This window comes from Oncorhynchus mykiss, chromosome 10 (assembly GCF_057628025.1).
Source record: "Oncorhynchus mykiss isolate SJ-2025 chromosome 10, ASM5762802v1, whole genome shotgun sequence".
Lineage (NCBI taxonomy): Eukaryota > Metazoa > Chordata > Actinopteri > Salmoniformes > Salmonidae > Oncorhynchus > Oncorhynchus mykiss.
The window spans coordinates 68,305,001-68,321,377 of record NC_143031.1 but is presented as its reverse complement, the minus strand read 5'-3'; the positions used below and the strand labels follow the sequence as shown (position 1 = coordinate 68,321,377).

Here is a 16,377-nt window from a genome sequence, read left to right as displayed (position 1 = left end):
TAATACGTTCCATCATGACATGTTGTTACTATTTCTTACAAGCCCAGCCACTGTACTGTAAACACAGTTAGAAGCAAATGTTATCATTAGGGCATATTCTAATTCCTATCCATAACCCTTGACATCACGCCTGCACGGTAGGGCCGTGCAGAACAGATACGCATCATTTTATATAATGTATGGAATGTTGGCCTGTCAAACTTTAACATGCTCCTCTCTGGAGATTTGGAGAACAGGAGAACATCCCTCCTCCTACATCCCAGACACGCGTGGCGTGATGAACGAGGTCGAGGGTTTCACTTTAAATCCGTTTAAGGCTCGCCGCTCCAGATTTCCCCTCCCGATAGCGACCGTCTCATTTACTAAAGATGAGCATCATTGACGTCTCGGCTTTCTTCTAAACCCTCGTTGTTTACAGTAAAAACTGTTTACGGCTTAAAACCGACTGCAGATGGATGTCCGGGGCAGAACCTTCGCTCAACTCTAACTTTCTCCTGGGGCTAATTGATTTTGGAGTAGGCCTCGGACAGAGCTAAGCCTAAAGAAAACAACGATCAATTCAGCTAGGAGAGAGAACGGAAGGCGGATGTTGTAGAGTAGCGCCGTTGTCCGACAGCTGTGCTAGCTCTGCACGGCATGCTGGGTCTGGGTCAGCACGCATGTTTGTATCACGGGCCCTCCAGTGTTTATAAGCAAAGCAAAAAACATTAACACCATTGAAGTCACCGCAGCTAAAGATGCTAACAAACGCTGGAAATGCAGTGGTAGGTCTCAGAGCATGATGTTACATTGTGACCGTGTAACTAAATTGTAAGCCATTACAAAAGCACTTAAGTGCTAAAAAGGTCATCGTCTTATTGGCCTACCGCCCTGATACAATCACCATAACATTTCCACACAGATTATAATCCTACCGTGACATTTTATTCAAACTAATTCAATAGAACGTCCAGCTTTTTGCCAGCCTTGACAACAATGATGTACTGCTATGGATTATGAGACATATACAACAGATAGGTATCAGGATTAGGGTAGATTTCAAATCCTGGTCTGGTGTTTATTCTAGTCCCTGAACTCTGCTATGGGAAACTGATCAGCAGATAGGACCGAGGGCCTCGGAGTTTTACAGAACACAAACAAGTACTTGAGAACATGCTCTGAACCTTCTCCAGGCAAACATTACAGATGACTCATCGTGTGTGTGTATGTGTCTCTCTTCCCAGACATCCTGGGATAAACATTGATGCTTTAGGTCCTGATTGTAACCCAACTTCCTCATTCAGTTTCTCCCTTAAACGATCTCAGCCCAGCTGCACTGTACGACCCATTAACATTCAATATGAAGCAACGATGCAGCTGGACGGACCTGGTAAATGTATCATAGTGTATGTCGAGCAATGTCAATCAGCTATAGGCTGTATACATTTCCATGGGAATTGTGACCTATTTTTCCTGTCAATGAAGGAGTGTTTGTGTGTTGTGTTTGAGTGTCTCTCTCTTTGTGTGTGTGTGTAATCAAGGACTGATGATTGGCTGAAATTAGTCTGTGGCAAATGCGAAGGTTATTATTTATTCATTTTATGACTGGTAGACAATGCAAGACAGAGGTAAGAATGTGTGTGTGTGTGTGTGCGCGCGCGCGCACTGGGCTGGATAAGAGCAGGGGTTAGTGGAGTGTATACAGGTCCTTTGTTTCTACAGGATGCGTGCTACAGACTCACTCTGGAGGAGTGTGTTATGTTGTATTCTACGAACAGTGAGACTCAGGGTGCATTCCAAATTGCACTCTTTTCCCTAATAATACACTATTGGCCAGAGCTCTATAATAAAATAAAATAAAATAAATTGGAAAAACACAATTTTCAAAATTACACAAAATAATAAAACCGGATCAATCTTCCTTAGATGGGTAACAAATTCTCTTCTCAGGTTCAACAATAGCACAATGGCTATGGTGTGTTGTACACAAAGGAAACTGGTCGATTGTCCCCATATAGAATTAGTAGATGAGAGAACAGCATCAACCCCATCTCCCTGTCAGTGTAAAGCCCAGAATTCTTCTATTTCACCCTGATGGTTCTGGTGGAGCAATGACATACTACAAGATAAAACAGTAATGCTAATATTGATAGTTTGTCCATTACAGGTCAGCTAACTGTCCTGGGAACAGTTACAAAGCTGTTAGTTTCCATCTCACACGGCCGGATCGATGCAGAGGCATACTGTTTCAATTCTGCCAGAATTGATTTTTTCTGTAACACCCCAACCCCGGAGCATTCATCTTTCTGAAGGAAGGGAAGATTTGATTTACTGAAGAAAAATTGGAGTGCGCATCACAAAGATCTTTTTTTTTTGCCGGGCGGCGAGAGAGCGTGACACACAACAAAGATGAATGTCCCTACGGCTGGGAAGGCTCTAGCCCTCGGCTGTTCCATTACAACACGGTGGAGTGGCAGAGGAGAAGGATGAGCTGCTTAAAGGGAGGGAGGTAGAACAAATTAAAAGAGAAAGGGGGAGAGAGAGAAAGGAAGAGAGGGTTGGAGAGATAGAGGGAGATAGAGGGGAAAAGGCGAGGAGGAGGAGAGCGATTAAGTGGAGGAGAAACAGAGGTGGTGCACCTTCAAACATCCCCAAATACATGACCTGACGTCCAATAATCATCTCCATGTTACACATTTGGCAGAAAACACAACACTAACTACGACTCAAAATCTGAACTTGTACTCTCCCTCCCCTCAAACACTGTGCTTACCCTCCCACACTGTACCTTCCCTCAGTGCAGCTACAGTACCTTCTCTCCTCATTTCTCCTCTCGCTTCTCTCTCCTCCTCCTCCTTCTCCCTCCTCCTGTAACTTCTCCTTCTCCTGTAACTTCTCCTTCTCCCTCCTCCTGTAACTTCTCTTCCTTCTCCCTCCTCCTGTAACTTCTCTTCCTTCTCCCTCCTCCTGTAACTTCTCTTCCTTCTCCCTCCTCCTGTAACTTCTCTTCCTTCTCCCTCCTCCTGTAACTTATCTTCCTTCTCCTTCCTCCTGTAACTTCTCTTCCTTCTCCCTCCTCCTGTAACTTCTCTTCCTTCTCCCTCCTCCTGTAACTTCTCTTCCTTCTCCCTCCTCCTGTAACTTCTCTTCCTTCTCCCTCCTCCTGTAACTTTTCTTCCTTCTCCCTCCTCCTGTAACTTTTCTACCTTCTCCCTCCTCCTGTAACTTTTCTTCCTTCTCCCTCCTCCTGTAACTTTTCTTCCTTCTCCCTCCTCCTGTAACTTCTCTTCCTTCTCCCTCCTCCTGTAACTTCTCTTCCTTCTCCCTCCTCCTGTAACTTCTCCTCCTGTAACTTCGCTTCCTTCTCCCTCCTCCTGTAACTTATCCTCCTGTAACTTCTCTTCCTTCTCCCTCCTCCTGTAACTTCTCTTCCTTCTCCCTCCTCCTGTAACTTATCTTCCTTCTCCTTCCTCCTGTAACTTCTCTTCCTTCTCCCTCCTCCTGTAACTTCTCTTCCTTCTCCCTCCTCCTGTAACTTCTCTTCCTTCTCCCTCCTCCTGTAACTTCTCTTCCTTCTCCCTCCTCCTGTAACTTTTCTTCCTTCTCCCTCCTCCTGTAACTTTTCTACCTTCTCCCTCCTCCTGTAACTTTTCTTCCTTCTCCCTCCTCCTGTAACTTTTCTTCCTTCTCCCTCCTCCTGTAACTTCTCTTCCTTCTCCCTCCTCCTGTAACTTCTCTTCCTTCTCCCTCCTCCTGTAACTTCTCCTCCTGTAACTTCGCTTCCTTCTCCCTCCTCCTGTAACTTATCCTCCTGTAACTTCTCTTCCTTCTCCCTCCTCCTGTAACTTCTCTTCCTTCTCCCTCCTCCTGTAACTTTTCTTCCTTCTCCCTCCTCCTGTAACTTTTCTTCCTTCTCCCTCCTCCTGTAACTTCTCTTCCTTCTCCCTCCTCCGGTAATTTCTCTTCCTTCTCCCTCCTCCTGTAACTTCTCTTCCTTCTCCCTCCTCCTGTAACTTCTCCTCCTTCTCCCTCCTCCTGTAACTTCTCCTCCTGTAACTTCGCTTCCTTCTCCCTCCTCCTGTAACTTATCCTCCTGTAACTTCTCTTCCTTCTCCCTCCTCCTGTAACTTCTCTTCCTTCTCCCTCTTCCTGTAACTTCTACTCCTTCTCCCTCCTCATGTAACTTCTCTTCCTTCTCCCTCCTCCTGTAACTTCTACTCCTTCTCCCTCCTCCTGTAACTTTTCTTCCTTCTCCTGTAACTTCTCCCTCCTCCTGTAACTTCTCTTCCTTCTCCCTCCTCCTGTAACTTCTCCTTCTCCCTCATGTAACTTCTCCTCCTTCTCCCTCCTCCCTCCTGTAACTTCTCCTCCTTCTCCCTCCTCCTGTAACTTATCCTCCTTCTCCCTCCTCCTGTAACTTCTCTTCCTTCTCAATCCTCCTGTAACTTCTCTTCCTTCTCCCTCCTCCTGTAACTTCTCTTCCTTCTCCCTCCTCCTGTAACTTCTCTTCCTTCTCCCTCCTCCTGTAACTTCTCTTCCTTCTCCCTCCTCCTGTAACTTCTCTTCCTTCTCCATCCTCCTGTAACTTCTCTTCCTTCTCCCTCCTCCTGTAACTTCTCTTCCTTCTCCGTCCTCCTGTAACTTTTCTTCCTTCTCCCTCCTCCTGTAACTTCTCTTCCTTGTCCCTCCTCCTGTAACTTCTCCTCCTTCTCCCTCCTCCTGTAACTTCTCTTCCTTCTCCCTCTTCCTGTAACTTCTACTCCTTCTCCCTCCTCCTGTAAGTTCTACTCCTTCTCCCTCCTCCTGTAACTTTTCTTCCTTCTCCCTTCTCCTGTAACTTCTCCCTCCTCCTGTAACTTCTCCCTCCTCCTCCCTCCTCCTGTAACTTCTCCTCCTCCTCCTGTAACTTCTCTTCCTTCTCCCTCTTCCTGTAACTTCTACTCCTTCTCCCTCCTCCTGTAACTTCTACTCCTTCTCCCTCCTCCTGTAACTTTTCTTCCTTCTCCCTTCTCCTGTAACTTCTCCCTCCTCCTGTAACTTCTCCCTCCTCCTCCCTCCTCCTGTAACTTCTCCCTCCTCCTGTAACTTCTCCCTCCTCCTGTAACTTCTCCCTCCTCCTGTAACTTCTCCTGTAACTTCTCCTTCTCCCTCCTCCTGTAGCTTCTCCTTCTCCCTCCTCCTGTAGCTTCTCCTTCTCCCTCCTCCTGTAACTTCTCTTCCTTCTCCCTCCTCCTGTAGCTTCTCTTCCTTCTCCCTCCTCCTGTAGCTTCTCTTCCTTCTCCCTCCTCCTGTAGCTTCTCTTCCTTCTCCCTCCTCCTGTAGCTTCTCTTCCTTCTCCCTCCTCCTGTAGCTTCTCTTCCTTCTCCCTCCTCCTGTAGCTTCTCTTCCTTCTCCCTCCTCCTGTAACTTCTCTTCCTTCTCCCTCCTCCTGTAACTTCTCTTCCTTCTCCCTCCTCCTGTAACTTCTCTTCCTTGTCCCTCCTCCTGTAACTTCTCTTCCTTCTCCCTCCTCCTGTAGCTTCTCTTCCTTCTCCCTCCTCCTGTAGCTTCTCTTCCTTCTCCCTCCTCCTGTAGCTTCTCTTCCTTCTCCCTCCTCCTGTAGCTTCTCTTCCTTCTCCCTCCTCCTGTAGCTTCTCTTCCTTCTCCCTCCTCCTGTAGCTTCTCTTCCTTCTCCCTCCTCCTGTAACTTCTCTTCCTTTCCCTCCTCCTGTAACTTCTCTTCCTTCTCCCTCCTCCTGTAACTTCTCTTCCTTCTCCCTCCTCCTGTAACTTCTCTTCCTTCTCCCTCTTCCTGTAACTTCTACTCCTTCTCCCTCCTCCTGTAACTTCTCTTCCTTCTCCCTCCTCCTGTAACTTTTCTTCCTTCTCCCTTCTCCTGTAACTTCTCCCTCCTCCTGTAACTTCTCCCTCCTCCTCCCTCCTCCTGTAACTTCTCCCTCCTCCTGTAACTTCTCCCTCCTCCTGTAACTTCTCCTGTAACTTCTCCTTCTCCCTCCTCCTGTAGCTTCTCCTTCTCCCTCCTCCTGTAGCTTCTCTTCCTTCTCCCTCCTCCTGTAGCTTCTCTTCCTTCTCCCTCCTCCTGTAGCTTCTCTTCCTTCTCCCTCCTCCTGTAGCTTCTCTTCCTTCTCCCTCCTGTAGCTTCTCTTCCTTCTCCCTCCTCCTGTAGCTTCTCTTCCTTCTCCCTCCTCCTGTAGCTTCTCTTCCTTCTCCCTCCTCCTGTAGCTTCTCTTCCTTCTCCCTCCTCCTGTAGCTTCTCTTCCTTCTCCCTCCTCCTGTAACTTCTCTTCCTTCTCCCTCCTCCCCAGCATCCAGAATGAATTTAGTCAGCTTATTAGGATGTAATGAAGGAGGGCGTTGAGGAAAAGGGAGTGTGTCCTCCGAGACATCGCTCTACCGTTCTCCATCATCTACCCCTCATCTCTCTCTCTCTCCGTCCTCATCTCTCTCTCTGTCTGTCTGGCCACTTTGCCGGGTGTCATATACATGAAAGATGACTTGTCTCCTGACCCAAATAAACACCAACGCTGCCTAGATGCTCTGTCGGGCCACTCACTCGCTCCATAAAAAAAAGTGAAAAAAAAAAAAGAGTGCTGCCAGTCGCTTCATCTGTGGCCACCTCAGAGCTGGTTATTCACGTTGTGTCTGTGGTCTTGGATCAGACTGCTGGCGTGTTGTACACCAGAGTCTCCAGAGGATGTGACTGTAATGTAAGGATGAACAGGTAGTATTCTCTGTCTGTCTGTCTGTCCTGTCCCTCAGTGCACGTAATGACGTGTGTGTGTGTGTGTGTACACCAATGACGGCCAAGGGTAGATCTCAGATCAGAAAATAGAGTTACTTCCCTTTGTGAGAGGGAGACCTTCCTAGACGTTCCAGTACAATGGAGAGAGAGGTGGAAGAATAAAGGAGTGAGAGAGAGAAAGAGAGAAGGAAATAGAAGAGAGAGAGAGAAAAGAAAAGAGAGAGCGAGAGGAGAGAAAATGAGAAGAGAGAAAACCACCTAACACCTCACGTCTCCAGGGGCCAGGGCTGGTGTAAGCTGGATATTAAGACACAAATTGCATTCAGGCGGGTCACGGCGTGTCAGATGATATTAGATGCCTGCCGTGAGGAAAACAACAATTCCCATCAGCCTGTTCTGTGAGAAAAATAATATTTTCATTTTCGGCCCCTTTATTGAATAGAAACTTCAGGGAATACGTCTTCATAGGAGCTCGTGAATTTTCCATCTCTCGACAAAGGTCGTAATCATGGCTGCGTGAACCCTTTGTTGCTCCCAGATTTCATTTTCACCCCCGCTGATAGAAAAGGAGTGTGTGGGTCTTCTCTCCCTCCCTCACTTGTTTTCTGTAACGTTGCAGCACCCACATGTTTTAGCCTGCGTGCGTGCGTGTCCGTCTCTCTGTGTTTTGTCCTTGTGCGTGTGACTGTGTGTGAACAGCCTATATCGTATCCCCCCCCCCCCCCCACACACACACACTGCTGCCTGCATGGGGTCCCCGTCGCAGAGCTGCGCCACCTGACCTTCTCGGTAATTGACCAAAAATATTGATGCAATGGCACAGGTCTGATTGTGATTTATTAAAAGCTTGGGCCCGGCTCCCAGGCCCGATGCCAGCGGCTCCCTGCTCCCAGCCTGGCCCATCGGCAGCCATTAGGAAAACCATCAATACTGTAGCAGCACAATAACACAATGAAAGAAAGGCACGTAATGGGGAAGGGAGAGTCTCTCTGGGCTGCGGAGGTGCATAGCAAATAGCTTGGCCTTGTTGTGTGAATATACAGAGAGAGGAAGAGAGAGAGAGAGAGAAGAGAGATTACTCTTTTGGAACTTATGCGAGGATAATGTTTACTGTAAAAAAAAAAATGGTTTATTTCACTTTTGTTTATTATTTATTTCACTCGCATTGGCAATGTAAACATATGTTTCCCATGCCAATAAAGCCCTTTTAATTTAATTTGAGAGAGAGAGAAGGAGTGAGAAGGGGAGAGAGAAAGAGAGAGAGAAGTGTGCAATACAATATTGCCTCTCCATAACATCACTGGGCTCGCTAAGATCAAAACATAGAGGAGAGGATAGAGAAGTTGAGAAAGGGGAGAAAGAGGAGAGAGAAAGAAGAGGAGAGAAAGAAGAGGAGAGAGAAAGAAGAGGAGAGAGAAAGAAGAGGAGAGAGAAAGATAGGGAGAGAGAAAGATAGGGAGAGAGAAAGATAGGGAGAGAGAAAGATAGGGAGAGAGAAAGATAGGGAGAGAGAAAGATAGGGAGAGAGAAAGATAGGGAGAGAGAAAGATAGGGAGAGAGAAAGATAGGGAGAGAGAAGAGGATAGAGAAAGAAGAGGAGAGAGAAAGAAGAGGAGAGAGAAAGAAGAGGAGAGAGAAAGAAGGAGAGAGAAAGAAGAGGAGAGAGAAAGATAGGGAGAGAAAGAAGAGGAGAGAGAAAGATAGGGAGAGAAAGAAGAGGAGAGAGACAGATAGGGAGAGAAAGAAGAGGAGAGAGACAGATAGGGAGAGAAAGAAGAGGAGAGAGACAGATAGGGAGAGAAAGAAGAGGAGAGAGACAGATAGGGAGAGAAAGAAGAGGAGAGAGACAGATAGGGAGAGAAAGAAGAGGAGAGAGACAGATAGGGAGAGAAAGAAGAGGAGAGAGACAGATAGGGAGAGAAAGAAGAGGAGAGAGACAGATAGGGAGAGAAAGAAGAGGAGAGAGACAGATAGGGAGAGAAAGAAGAGGAGAGAGACAGATAGGGAGAGAAAGAAGAGGAGAGAGAAAGATAGGGAGAGAAAGAAGAGGAGAGAGAAAGATAGGGAGAGAAAGAAAGATACTCATGGGAGGCAATCTAAGAGACCAGAGAATCATTTTATTTATTTGTTTAATGTGGGGAAAGGAAAGAGAGAGAGAGAGACCCCCTGAGCCCCCCAGAGCAACCACAAACTGAGCTCACACAGACGAGTCTCAGGAGAGTCAACTCAGACTAACAAGAGGGAACCAACCGACCAACAGCAGGCTGACTCTCCAACCATTATATACTGTACCCAACCTGCCAGCACACAAACAGCACAGGCCATCATTAGGGAATACCCCCATTGACTTCTAACTGGCCTGTTTTGTTGAAACCAACATTGAGCTTTCTAAGCTTTTCTATAGTTTTAATGGCTGGAGGGTTTGTTTAAATCTCTTTCATCTCTGTCCAAAGTCAATGTATCATGCATCCCATACCTCGACTCCCAGGAGGGAGGCTGGGAGATGATGAGAACACAGTCATTACAGTGGTCTTAATGGATGTGTTGTACTCTAAGGAAAGCTACGGCTCATTTAAAAGTCAGGTGTATCCTCTTTTTTTACCATTACCATTGCCAATGCTCAATGTTCTTATTATGTGAAGTTTTGGCAGGAAGTTAGGACACTGGGGAAAAAAAACAGCAAAATCGGACCATTTCCCCAATACATTGCTTCATTTGAATTGGTATGTTTGTATGGAGATTGGAACAGAGTCGCAGTACTTTAGACTGAACATGTGATGGTGCTGAGTGGAACCTGATGAAGGTGTAACTAGACTGAAGACCAAAAGCGAATCATTTGATTAGTTGAATGAGGTGTGTTAGTGCTGGGCGGGAACGAAAGCCCGCACCCCCAATAGAGCTCCAGGAACAGTTGGAGAAGCCCTGCTCTAGACTGTAGAACTACGTAGACTTTTACCTGAAGGCAGAGCTTCCCCAGGCACCGTGTTTGTCCGTCAGGATGTTGACGATCTTCTGGATGAGCTGGGTGGCTGTCACGTGGTCGCGGTACTTGGCCGCTCGGATCAGGTGGTCGCACATCTTCTCCTCATCACGCTTCTCAGCCGAGTACTGGGCACAGTGGGACTGGGGGTCAAAGAACAAACGTGACAACAGGTCAACTTCTCTGTCAAAAACACAATGACGTAAGCATCATTACAAATGAATTGTATGCGCAGTGCTCAATACAACCTACTTTATAGTACATTTAAAGAGAAATCCAGGAGGTATGTATTCTGAACAGAAAACTGGCGTACACATAGTATGCGACTTCATATTGTATGTATGGAACTAGCATGTATTCTGGGGAAAATGGTATAGGCTACTACACACCATGTAAAACTACATAATATAAGGCTCTAGCAGCTGTGTGTGTGTGTAGAAATGCTACCTTGAGTAAAACCAAATGAAAATCTGGGGTCATTTTCTGGCCCTTATGTCACGTTGATTAATAACAGCGGACATTATAGTTACTAATGCCTCCAGGGCTCCGAATCACAAAACAGAGGTTCATTTTTCTCTGTCTGAATGTGTTATCAGAAATGGCCTTTGAACTCAGAGTAGATGGTATATACAATAACACCTATACTGAGGGGAAAAAACAGCCAGACTTGAAATGTTCAGCTTCAGTGCTAAGATAAAATGAGCAAAATATAAAGCAGAGTTAAACTGTAAAATAAAGTAATATATATAACTGACTGGAAACATTTGAGTACACTAACAGCCGTTAGCCACGTAGTGTAAAAATACAAGCAACAAAGAAATGAGGAATACACGCTACTATCATGTACAGTACCTCAGGCAAAAGTCCCGGCCATATTACTGTGATTTCAGTGCATCCATTGGATACTGAAAGGTTACAGCATCAATACCAGCAACTCTTAATGCAATTCCCAATGCTCAAATGAAATGAACCTAAAAGGCAGCCCATTGGTGGAGAACACACACATACATCCCCAGCCCTACAAATACAACCTGCCTCACCAGGAACGTTAGCAACCAAGTAAACACAGGAAAGTGCTCGATAATGATTGGTCCTCCTCTCCAATTGGAACGGTGACTTTTCATACCTGACAGGAAATCTATAGGTCTGGATCACATTCTGGAAGGCTATTCTGGAGGGGCTATTGGGCCCTAATTATCAATCTACGTGTCTTTGTGGGGCATTAGAGTGGTCCTTGACCTTAAAGCATGATGGCCCAACATGTGCGTGCGTGTGTGCGTGTGTGTGTGTGTGTGCGCGTGCGTGTGTTGAAAGGAAGAAGAGCAGTAAAGGGAGGATAGGGTGAGGGAATTTTTTATTTTATATTTGTATTATTCCACCTTTATTTAACCAGGTAGGCCAGTTGAGAACAAGTTCTCATTTGCAACTGCGACCTGGCCAAGATAAAGCAAAGCAGTGTGACACAGACAACACAGAGTTATGAGAACGATGCTGAATGTTTGAAACGTATGTTATCCCCCTGGAACAGACGACCGCGTGTCTGTACTTTACTACGGGACAGAACTAGAAACGTTCTTTCCAGCCTGTCTTCACGTGTGACTTCTGCGTTACTAATCAGCAGTGCTGCAGCTCAAACACATCATCGTAAACACGCTGGTCATTCACCGCGGACCCAAACACCTAGTCCCCCATAGTGACGTGTGCTTTTCTAACGGGCCTGGCGGCGAGGGGAAGTAGTTTCACTGAGCGACTCCCCTCTGAAATAACAAGCAAACAGCTGAACACATAACAGGCCCATTAATACTAGGCCTCCATTTCGGGGTAAAACGATGTGGAAAAGACATGTCAGAGTGTAGAGTCTGGGGGTCGTTCCACTGCTCTGAAATCGTCATACAGAGGATATTAGACTACTAGGGTCTGGTTGGTTCTTACATACTCAGCCTGCTAGCTCTAGATGACTACATACTAACCTACCTCCATCCTCTACTCTTCCAATAGGCTGACAGAACAAAGAGCACTGAGTGAGTCAGGGAACAATTTTCAACACATCACCCCTCTGCTAATTTCAAAGGGAGCGGGGAGGGGGGGAGAGAAACAGATCATCAGGAACAATGTCTAGACTACCTGGTAGCCAGATTTAAACATCAGGATCAATGTCTAGTCTACCTGGTAGCCAGATTCAGACATCAGGATCAATGTCTAGTCTACCTGGTAGCCAGATTTAAACATCAGGATCAATGTCTAGTCTACCTGGTAGCCAGATTTAAACATCAGGATCAATGTCTAGTCTACCTGGTAGCCAGATTTAAACATCAGGATCAATGTTTAGTCTACCTGGTAGCCAGATTCAGACATCAGGATCAATGTCTAGTCTACCTGGTAGCCAGATTTAATCATCATGATCAATGTCTAGTCTACCTGGTAGCCAGATTTAAACACCAGGATCAATGTTTAGTCTACCTGGTAGCCAGATTCAGACATCAGGATCAATGTCTAGTCTACCTGGTAGCCAGATTTAAACATCAGGATCAATGTTTAGTCTACCTGGTAGCCAGATTCAGACATCAGGATCAATGTCTAGTCTACCTGGTAGCCAGATTTAAACATCATGATCAATGTCTAGTCTACCTGGTAGCCAGATTTAAACATCAGGAACAATGTCTAATCTACCTGGTAGCCAGATTTAAACATCAGGATCAATGTCTAGTCTACCTGGTAGCCAGATTCAGACATCAGGATCAATGTCTAGTCTACCTGGTAGCCAGATTCAGACATCAGGATCAATGTCTAGTCTACCTTGTAGCCAGATTCAGACATCAGGATCAATGTCTAGTCTACCTGGTAGCCAGATTTAAACATCAGGAACAATGTCTAGTCTACCTGGTAGCCAGATTTAAACATCAGGAACAATGTCTAATCTACCTGGTAGCCAGATTTAAACATCAGGATCAATGTCTAGTCTACCTGGTAGCCAGATTCAGACATCAGGATCAATGTCTAGTCTACCTGGTAGCCAGATTCAGACATCAGGATCAATGTCTAGTCTACCTGGTAGCCAGATTCAGACATCAGGATCAATGTCTAGTCTACCTGGTAGCCAGATTTAAACATCAGGATCAATGTCTAGTCTACCTGGTAGCCAGATTCAGACATCAGGATCAATGTCTAGTCTACCTGGTAGCCAGATTTAAACATCAGGATCAATGTCTAGTCTACCTGGTAGCCAGATTTAAACATCAGGATCAATGTCTAGTCTACCTGGTAGCCAGATTTAAACATCAGGATCAATGTTTAGTCTACCTGGTAGCCAGATTTAAACATCAGGATCAATGTCTAGTCTACCTGGTAGACAGATTTAAACATCAGGAACAATGTCTAGTCTACCTGGTAGCCAGATTTAAACATCAGGATCAATGTTTAGTCTACCTGGTAGCCAGATTTAAACATCAGGATCAATGTCTAGTCTACCTGGTAGCCAGATTTAAACATCAGGAACAATGTCTAGTCTACCTGGTAGCCAGATTTAAACATCAGGATCAATGTCTAGTCTACCTGGTAGCCAGATTCAGACATCAGGATCAATGTCTAGTCTACCTGGTAGCCAGATTCAGACATCAGGATCAATGTCTAGTCTACCTGGTAGCCAGATTCAGACATCAGGATCAATGTCTAGTCTACCTGGTAGCCAGATTTAAACATCAGGATCAATGTCTAGTCTACCTGGTAGCCAGATTCAGACATCAGGATCAATGTCTAGTCTACCTGGTAGCCAGATTTAAACATCAGGTTCAATGTCTAGTCTACCTGGTAGCCAGATTTAAACATCAGGATCAATGTCTAGTCTACCTGGTAGCCAGATTTAAACATCAGGAACAATGTCTAGTCTACCTGGTAGCCAGATTTAAACATCAGGTTCAATGTCTAGTCTACCTGGTAGCCAGATTTAAACATCAGGATCAATGTCTAGTCTACCTGGTAGCCAGATTTAAACATCAGGAACAATGTCTAGTCTACCTGGTAGCCAGATTTAAACATCAGGATCAATGTTTAGTCTACCTGGTAGCCAGATTTAAACATCAGGATCAATGTCTAGTCTACCTGGTAGCCATATTTAAACATCAGGACCAATGTCTAGTCTACCTGGTAGCCAGATTTAAACATCAGGATCAATGTTTAGTCTACCTGGGAGCCAGATTTAAACATCGGGATCTATGTCTAGTCTACCTGGTAGCCAGATTCAAAAGAGGAAGTCAGATGATGGTGAAGTCAGAGGTAAAAGGCACAAGATAGGCTTTTGGAGAGCGAGCGAGTAGGTGAGGAAACTGTGTGTGTGTGTGTGTGTGTGTGTGTGTGTGTGTGTGTGTGGACGGCATGACTTGAGACCTTATGACTTGAGACAGTGTAATCATGGGCAGCACCTTCCATTACATGAGCTGGCTGACAGGGTCGGAGGGTGACGGGCGCTGGCGCCTACTCTGGTGGAAAAAGGTGCCCGGAGAAGACAGACTGATAATGGGTTGGCATTAATCGAGTAAATTACATGGAGATGTGTCTCGGACAATTCACGCAAAGCTCAAGTCAATAACCAGAGAAACGTCTGTGTGATTTAGAAAGGAAACAGGCCTAACCACTGGCTAAATTACACTAGGATTATGATATGAGAAGACAACATGAATAGTCTCACACACACACACACACACACACACACACACACGGGTCAGGAATTCCAGCACATCTCACAGATACAAATCCACCGACTCAACTGCATAAGTGCAATTCAAAAGGCCAGAACATATGGCATAGGTTTCTGCGTGTAGAATAATACGCTGTCAACCCCCCTCTAAATGCTGTAGTTGTTGTCACGGTCTCCCATCAGGGCCTGAGGGGTTCACCAGTATAATGAGGGTGTGAGTGGGGATACAGGCCTCATTACCAGATATAAAGCCTGTGTTTATCACTTACAGTGAGTGACAGAGCCAAGGACCTTGAAATGTTTCTGTGCCACACTGTCTCAGCCTTCAAGGCGCTTGTTTCATGACATCACAAAGCGCTCAAGGTTCTGCTGGAGAAACGGGCGACGACACACACACACAACAGTGGGATCTTATTAAAGCAATGCTTGATGTGTACTCTCTGCCTTGACATTGTGTGGTGCAGTAGAGAAGCCAGCTTGAGACACACAGAGGGGTCGGCTATCGCCTCGTTGTCTCGCGCTCCTCTTCCAATCTCTCACGTCCTCCGACAAGCCGTCCCCGGAGGGTTTCATTTTAAGTGGGGAACCTGTCCGCCCGGGGTGCGTGTCCTTGTCGTGTTCTGAGAGGGAATGCAAATATTCCTAGGAATAAGGAATTCCTTACAGAACGAAGGGAGGAGGGGTTACTAGACAAAAGAGAGATGCTGAAACAATTGGTTTCTGAAGAAGATTCCCCCTCGCACTTGATCTCTTGCCCTCAAGTTTAAAACGGCCAAATAAAACACCATCAGGTGAACTCAGACAAAGAGTTTGGGGGGGAGGGGGGTGTAGAAAGACCAAGGAGAAAAATGAAGGCCTAAAAGCACAACGGCGAACAAAAGTCATCGAATGTCGACGTCTGACAGCCACTTCAATTCTGAAATGATGCCCTGTCAACACCGCGCTCGCAGAGTATTGATTTTTCCTGCTGAGGAAAAAAATTATCTCATCCAGCCAAACAGATCCCAGAGGCATGCATCGTCCCGATAGTGGCCATCAAGGTTAACGCAGGCGCAACACTTATCAAAGTATCTCTCTCATCCCTCTCTCCTGTCCCTCGCCTGTGGCTACTGTGGGTTTTTAATGGACTGGTCACAATGCCTAGTTGGCAGGACTCTTCATCTCTCCTCCCAGCGGCATCCTCTCCTCTCTTTCGCTCTCTCGCTTTCCTCGTTCCCTCTCCCATTCTCTCCCCCCCCCCATTCCTCCCTGCTCAAACCAGCAGCTGTGTCAAGCCCCACTCCAATCAGTAGCTACCATTAGTCTAAGCTGGGCTGAAGGTTCCATCCACTCTGACTCCAGAAGCACTCCAAGGTCGCGCCAGCACGTGACGAATCACACCTGTTAACGGTCCTCTCCGGGGTGAAAAATAGTCAAATGAAGGCAGAGGCGCTGCAGATGAAAAATAATCCACTTCTTCTGGAACGCTGGCTAGCGCTCGGCTAGTTGTCTGGATGCAGAGTAATGATTCCAAACAGAAGAGATAACAATAGGAACGCACCAAGGACATGCCCTTTCTTCTTTTAGTGCTGTACATTTAACACATTTAACTCCACATCAGGATTGTGTCTGCCTTAAAAATACATTCAATTGCACTTGAGAATCTGCTTATTCCACATATTTATTTTGATGAATACACAGCCTTATTCAATACTATACCACATAATTATCCTTTCCAAGAATTCCTCTCCAACTCCTCAGTAAAATGAAATCAATAAAATGATGTCCCTCTATGGGATAACAAAGATAGTAGGCAAGGCAAGAGCCCTACTCCAGAGACTAAAGTGTCAGTTAGTATGTAGTAAAGGGGACTAGGGAGTCGGGAGGAGGTGCTCGTATATGTGCTATTCACAGCTCTGGGTCAGCTGGGCAAAGATAATGATGTGAGGAGCGGTGCAAGAGGCATCACCTAGGGACTTAATTACACAAAGAGAAGAGCCAAAC

At 45.9% G+C, this 16,377-nt stretch overlaps 1 protein-coding gene across 7 annotated transcripts in view; it reads right to left on the bottom strand.

The window, feature by feature from the left end:
* Positions 1-16,377, bottom strand: part of LOC110533189 (lipopolysaccharide-responsive and beige-like anchor protein) — a 356,513-nt gene that overhangs the window by 181,554 nt on the left and 158,582 nt on the right. For all 7 annotated transcript variants that reach the window (XM_090187615.1, XM_090187618.1, XM_090187619.1 and 4 more), the window contains exon 37: positions 9,678-9,844. In XM_090187615.1, coding sequence (XP_090043741.1) covers positions 9,678-9,844 — 167 coding nt within the window. The remainder of the gene's footprint in view (positions 1-9,677; positions 9,845-16,377) is intronic.